Here is a 7,204-nt window from a genome sequence, read left to right on the forward strand (position 1 = left end):
GAGTCACCCATTGAGTCAGCAGCAAGTCCCAGGGCTCCTCCAGCTCTGCTGCTAGGGGACAGGACCCCCAAGGCCCATCCTGCCAGGCCTCCATGCCTTGGGCCTCCCTCGGACAGCCTCCCAGCTGGGAAAGGCTAATTTCCCAAGGAAGGGAGAGCACAGCAAGTCCCCAACAACCATGAATGCCAAAGCTTGGTCCCTACTGGGGGGGGGTAGGGGGCAGACCAAGTTACCAGCAAAGCTCCACTGAGCTCACAGCTTGCAAGGGCCAGGCTCCAGGAGAAGAGAGTACACCCCCCTCTACACACACACACACATGCACATACATACATACCACACACAGGCATGCACACACACTCAAGCACACACATGATTCCTTGTGGTTTCTATCTCTGGCCAAGGCAGGGGAAACATCTGGAGGGTGGCTGACACAGGTCACCGGGCAGACTAAATGCTGGGGCAGCATGTATGGTCAGCACAGGCCAAGAAAAAAGGAGAAGCCTCCAGGTCACAGGCCACAGAGGCCAGACTGAAGTGTGCACACCCTACCAACAGGACAGAGTCGGTGATGCAAGGAGAGCCAAGAAGGGGAAGTCTGGGTCCCTCCCCTGCCCACCCATCCCACGCTCTGAAGGCTCCAAATTTCAAAGCATAACAGCCATAACAATGACAACAACCCTCCCTTTCTTCTCTCCCACTCGGGTCTAGGAGCTGACAGCCCTCCACCTGGCCAGTGGGACCTCAGGGAAGAGACATTCCTCTCTCTGGGCCGCAGGGTGTGCTGATTTTCCCACAAACGGATGGCAAAGGCCACATGGGGCCCTGAAGACAGTCACAACCATCCCCTGAACCAGAAGAAAACCTTCCTGCCCACAGCCAAGATGACAGGCAAAAGCGAGAGGCCCAAGCCTCGGCCAAATCCAACAATCCTATCTTGGGTGAGGAGCCTCAAGAATGGGCCACTGGCAGAAGCCTGAAGACATGGGGATGGGCGAGATGACGTTTCAAAGTTCTGTCCAAGCTCAGAATACTAGGCTCTCACTCATTTCCTGCTCCCCAGTCATCCAGAAGCACCCAAACTGCCAGGCTTAGAGTCCAATTCTGTGTCACAGCATCCTGACATGGTGCAGCCACCAGGCAGCTCAGAGCCTCCCCCAGGCACAGGAACAGGCATCTACCACAAGGCCCAGGGGAACCCCCCCCTCCCCTCCCCATTTTAGAGAGCGTGAGACAAAGGTTTAGGAACTCAGCTCTTCCCACAGCACCATGCTAAGACCCAAGGAATCTGAGTTCAGAGCCAGGTATTATTCTAACCATTTCACAGATCAGAAAACTGAGGCCTGCCACAGTGAAGGGACTTGCCCAGGGTCACAAAGCTAGTGTCTGGGGCAGAAGTCACCCTGGCTCCTGTCCCCCCTTAACCACTGCCAGGTAACACAGAAGGTACCATGACATTAAGAGGCCTTGACAGGGGTCAGACCCTCCCCACTTCTGCCCCTTGTCCTGCTGAACAAGCTAGGCCAGAAAAATCATAGGCAGAGTTTGTCTTCTGGGATCCCCTGTCCTAAGACCAGAGGCACCCCAATGAGATGGGGCGGTGTCCTTGAAGGACTTAAGGATTTAGAGATGGAAACAACTTTATATACAACCCTCCAGACCAAGCCCCTCATTTTACAAAGAGGGAAACAGAGGCTGAGGGAGAAAACAGGTGGAAGCAGGGTTTGAACCTAGTCTTCAGACTCCAAAGCCTACTTTGTCACCTCCCCCAGGGTTCTGAAGGGAGCAGGATGAAGGGCAGGCACAAGCTATCTCCCCCATCAGACACATGCCCACAAGGCCCCTTGACTTCCCACCTGGAAAACCTGACTTCCTTTCTCCTCCAACGCTTCTGGCTCTGACCTCCTCCCTCCCCACTCCCCTCCCTTCCTCCAGTGCAGGAGGCCAGGAGGAAGGGAGTGACTCATTCTCCCCTTTCCTGCACCCTGGCCCCAATGCTCTAGGAAGCTGGGGGCACAGAGGCCCCCAGGGGATCTGAGGAGTTGGCCCTGTGTGTTCTACAACTTTAAGTGTCAGGATTCAGGGAGGAGGCCTGAGGGGGATGGGGGGAAACACCACCATCGATGAGAGAGGTTTTGTTTTCATTAAAAATAAGGAGTGGGTCTGAAAATAATATTCTAGTGAATTAAATCATGCCGCTTTAAGAAGTCTGTCCTTTCCCTTTGGATACCTGGCTGCCAACCCCAATGCCCCCTCCCCAACCATACCCAGGCAGGCTCTGGCCAGGGCACTGGGGATGCCCAAGTCACTGTCACCATCACCCATCACTAGCCTCCAAACAGGAAGCTGGAATGTGGCTGGGGGCCAGGCAGTGGCCACAGAGGGAGGAGGGAGGGAAGGGCTGCATTCCAGGCCAGAGCCCAGACTGACTGAGTGAGGCAGGATATACCTACTGGAGAAGGCACTTGGGAGGAAGGAGGGGGACGAGACAGGCAACTAGCACCCCTGGGCATCTAACTGGCCCTATCTCCCCATCCCAAGGGAGCTCACCCAGTCCAGAAGCCACAACCTGCAACCGCTCCCCAGGCTTGGAGCTCCTGAACACTCTCACCAACCAGCCTTGTCCCTAGGCACTGGCTTTCCTCAGAGCCTCAGTTTACCCCTCTGTGAAATGGAGCCATCATTCTGGCCTGAAAGGTTATCATCATGATTCATTATAAATCAAACAAAAAGGAGCCATGAGCCACACACAATTCGGTCCTCTCTATAACACTGACACACCCTCAACTCTGCTTCCCGGACAATCTCACAGTTCTTGTCCCAATTCCTAGGCCTCTCCAATATGTATTTTAAATCCTGTTTAAGTAAATATCATTTAACAGAAATATATTTGATATAAAGAATATCATGTGAGTTATTCAAAACTTTGTGACTTCTGAACAAACACCAATATCAGTTTCATTGTTGTGTTAACATTAAAAAAAAAAATGTGAATGACTTCGGGGAGACAGAGACCAAAATGAAACAGCCTTGCCCTCCCTCTAGGCAGAAGGGCCGTAACTCTCTCTCTGGCCCTTCCAGGCTGGCAAAGCTTTTTTCCATACATCAGGTTAGGGGATGTTCCCCAGAACCCAGGGATTCTGCCGATAGCAAAACTGAGGCTGGGCCACACAGCTACGAAGTATCTGGGAGGGGACGTGAATCCAGGGCTTCCTAAAGAAGAGAGCTCCTAGGGTGAGCAACAGGTAGATTGCTAGCTCTGGCGTCAGGAGAGCCTGAGTTCAAATCTGACCTCAGACATTGCCTAGCTGTAAGACCCTGGACAAGCCACTTCACCCGCTTGCCTCAGTCTCCTCATCTGTAAAATGAGCTGGAGAAGGAAATGGCAGACTGCTCCAGTGTCTCTGCCAAGAAAACCCCAAATGGGGTCATGAAAGTCAGACAAGACAACTACAAAGAGGGAGGGGAGGGAAGCCCCTGGGTCTCCTCTGAGGAGGGGCATCCTCCACTCAGCCAACCCCAAGACAAGGGAAGGCACTAGCCTGGGCCTTCCCAAACCCAAGGGCAGGGGTCCACCCTGGAGGAGGGAAGGAGGTGTGGGGCTCCCCCTGCTCGGGAGCTGGGATGGGACCTGAGCACCAGGCCCAGACAGGGCACAGCCACTGGGAGGTCCAGGTAATCTTCGAGGAAGAAGGCAAAGGAAGAGGCTGGAGCCTCCAGCCGTGCCGGGGGGAGGGGGAGGCCTTTGGCTGTCAACTGGTCAAGGTCTAAGGAAGGTCTGGTCCAAACACAGGGTCCAGCCCAGCCCCAGGCAGCTCAGACTTTAACACTTTAAGATTCCAGCCTCCATCCAGCTATAAGGACTAACAGAGCCAGAAGCTGGAGCCCGGGCCTAGAGTTCAAATTCAGCCTGAGCCCATGCTAGCAGGGGCTAAATCAGGCCAAATCCCATCACCTGTGGGGGCCTCATTCTACCCATAAAATGATAATAACAGCACCACACCTCACACAATTGTAACAAATGAGAATATTGTCGAGCTGCTCGGCAAACCTTAAAATGGAAATTCTGGTTATTATCAGCCATTACACCTAAGACATCTTTCATCAAAGGGAGATCCTCCAGCACTCCCAAAGGGTCCCCTCCATCTGTCAGTGACTCAGTGGGGGTGGGGAGGGGGGGGCTGGCTCAGACTCAATAGGGAAACTGCCCTCCCCACCAAGTAGGACTGAGGCCCAGTTTGAAATGGGGTTGGGGGAAGGAAAAGGGGCTTGAGAGCCAAGGAGACTGAGGATTCCCACCCTACCCCATCCCACTCCCCTAACCAGGAATGGGGCACCAGGGTAGAGGGATCGATCCAGGCCCTGGTCAGATGAGAGGCCAGGGGTTTGGTCTGGCAGGCCCAGGAGGAGAAAGTGAGAACTGATGAGAACTAGGGAGAACAGGGCCTGGAGTTCTCAGAATGATGGAGGGGGCAGGGAAGAGTTCAGCTGGCCCCCAGCTGGGGGCCCCTCAAGTCCCAGATCACCTCCGAGCTGTTCCAGAGCCAGGAAGGAAAGGGAGGGGGGGAGACTAACAGATCGCTGGCCCAGACACACCGGCAGTCCAGCTGGGTGATGCAAACAGACCACATGACCCCTCATCCAGCCACCTAACAGCAAGTCAGGAGGAAAGAGCTGGCCTTGCCAGGGACAGGGCCAGAGACCCAGGGCACCCCTTACCCTCTCCCCTCTACATCACACAAACTCCTTTCCTTAGACACAGGGATTTTTTTTTTTTGGCTTCCTTCTGCCTTAGTCTTTTGCCTACCCTGGACCCCCACCCCCAAATCCCTGCTACCCTGCCCAGGAAACCCTCCCAGGATGCTCCCCCCACTCACACCTGCAGAAAGTCTGTGCCCTGTTCAGCTGTTTGGGGCTGAGGAAGGCCTCAAAGCAGCAGGGTGGATCCCTGGGAAGGAAGAGCACAGGGGCCCTAAGGACCTGCTCCCCTCTCTCCCCCCATTTGCATAAAACCAGTGTCAAAAACAAAACAAAACCTTTTCCCATTAACCATACAGGGATGCCCACCTTCCTCCTTCCCACAGCAGCTCTCCTCTTCCCCAGGGGCCCCTGGAGAGGAAACGGACTACAGAGTCAGCTGGGGGAAAGAGGACGGCCAATCTGGATCCACCAGGCCTGCCTTCTTCCCAAGGCCAGATGGCAGAGCCTTGGGGTCCCTCGCTGTGAGAACATCCGCCCCCTAAGCTCACAGCCCAGGGGCTCTCCCCACACAGGGACCACAAAGACCCCTGCTTAGGCTGTCAGAACCCTTGGAGTTATCTGGCTGTTACCTGCTTCCCCCTATCACCAGGTCTGAGCCCTGGGTCCCGAGCTGCTCACTGCCCCAACCCAGTGCTCTTCCCAGAGCAAAGACTACAATGAGATTATGTGACCACTCTGGGTCACCCTTCATTCCCGCCTGGAGAACTGTCATCAACCAAGAGACTAGGGAACCTGCCTCAGTCAAAAGGCCTGGGTTTGAGTCCAGACCCTGGGCCCGACAGTCTGGTCCAGTGCCTGCTCTGAGCAAGGTCCTGGGTCAGAGGTGGGAATGGAGGCAAAGCATTTCTCGCCGGCCAGGAGTTACAAACTAATGGGAGAGGCCAGATAAGCCACCCGTCCCAGAGGGGCAGCACTGACTGCCTGTTGGGAGGGCGATTACAGGCTACCTGACCCAGGCCTCTGGGCCTCGGTTACTTTATTTGGGATAATAGCTCTTAAGCTGCTCCCAACAGGAGGCCGAACGGAAAACAAAGGAGGCTCGGGAGTGCAGAAGTTCTGGGTTCCAATCCGGCCTAGTTCTGCTCCTACAGAGGAGGCGCTATTCTACACTAAGGCACAGGCTGGGCGAACGCCCGCAAGTTATTTAACCGACCCGAAGCTCCGTTTTCTCCTCGGTAAAAGGAAGCAGCTGGCCTCCACGGCCATGACTTGTAATGGGGAGCGAACGGGCTGCCGAGGGGCACACACATGAAACCTTCGGGCAGGGCTGGAGAAGAGCGCGCACACACACACACACACACACACACACACACACGCACACGCGCGAGAAAGGAAGAGTCGCGACACCAAACGGGCTGTCGCCACGCTCCCTCCGGCTCCGCCGGCTGCCCGCGTCAGTTACAGCTCCGGGAGCCGCTGCCCGGAGAATGCAAGCACGGGCGCTGGGCAGCCTCCCTATCCCCCGCCGGCCCGGGCACTCACTGCGGGTGCTGGGCGCGGCCCTGGCGGAAGACCTCTTCCAGGGCCACGGTGGCCTGGCCCAGGAACTTGTCGATGCCGATGAGCGAGCGGTGCATGGCGGTGAGAACGAGCTCGCAGGCTGGTTCGCCAGGCGCCGGAGCCGGCGCGTCGGGGTCCGCGTCCTGCGCCCGCAGCAGCCCGTCCAGCGCGCCGGGGGCCAGCTCGAAGACGCACTCCTCGCGCCACTCGGGGCAGCCTGTGCTCTTCTCCACCACCGACGTGCTGTACTTCTCGCGCCCCACCTGGATCACGGTGTACGCGTCGCTCGTGCTGCTGCCCCCCGTGCCTTTGCCCCGCAGCCCGCGGGCCTGCAGCACCGTCACCTGGACGTGCGTGGGCAGCCAGCGCGCCGGCCCGCTGGGGGGCTCGGGGCTGCGCCGTAGGGCCATGGCCGCGCCCCACGAGCCGAGCACCGCACCCCGCAGGCCGGGGCCGGGGCCCGAGGAGGCGCGGCCCCTGCAGCGGCGGCGGCGGCGGCGGCGGCGGCGCCCGGGGTACAGACGCCCTCCGCTCTCTCTCCGCTCCCTGCGATCAGCTCGAGCGGGGCGCGCCGGCCGGCCGCGAGCCCGGACTGACGTCACCGACGGACCCGCCCCCCTCCTGGCCCCGCCCCCGGCCACGCGCCCGCCTCTCACCCCGGTCGCTGCAGCGCCGCGGGCCCGGGCGAGGGCGGAGCTGGAGAAGCCAGGGGCGGGGGCTGGCGAGCCCGGGGGCGGGGCCTTGAGGGGGCGGGGCCGGCGATGCGGTGAGCTGCAGTGCAGAGCAGAGAGGGCGGGGGGGGGGGGGGGGGAGGCACCCCTCTGCGGAGAGAGGGGAGGGGGGGCACAGCAATGACTCCCTAACCCGGGCCCTGACCCTCCCGTTCCTCTCCTCCTCCTCCTCTCCCACCCTCTCCTTCCTTGTCTTCCCCTCCCCCTTCCCCTCT

The 7,204-nt window shown here is 58.3% G+C and overlaps 1 protein-coding gene across 3 annotated transcripts in view; it reads right to left on the reverse strand.

The window, feature by feature from the left end:
• Nucleotides 1-6,696, reverse strand: part of RAB11FIP5 (RAB11 family interacting protein 5) — a 56,518-nt gene extending 49,822 nt beyond the window's left edge. For all 3 annotated transcript variants that reach the window (XM_069066599.1, XM_069066605.1, XM_069066598.1), the window contains exon 1: nucleotides 6,241-6,696. In XM_069066599.1, the coding sequence (XP_068922700.1) occupies nucleotides 6,241-6,668 (428 nt within the window). In that variant the 5' untranslated portion in view covers nucleotides 6,669-6,696. The remainder of the gene's footprint in view (nucleotides 1-6,240) is intronic.
• Nucleotides 6,697-7,204: the final 508 nt, after the last annotated feature.

Source organism: Petaurus breviceps, unplaced genomic scaffold (assembly GCF_028583685.1).
Source record: "Petaurus breviceps papuanus isolate PSGF00001 unplaced genomic scaffold, PetGlider_PUasm1.0 139, whole genome shotgun sequence".
In the NCBI taxonomy this organism is placed as follows: domain Eukaryota; kingdom Metazoa; phylum Chordata; class Mammalia; order Diprotodontia; family Petauridae; genus Petaurus; species Petaurus breviceps.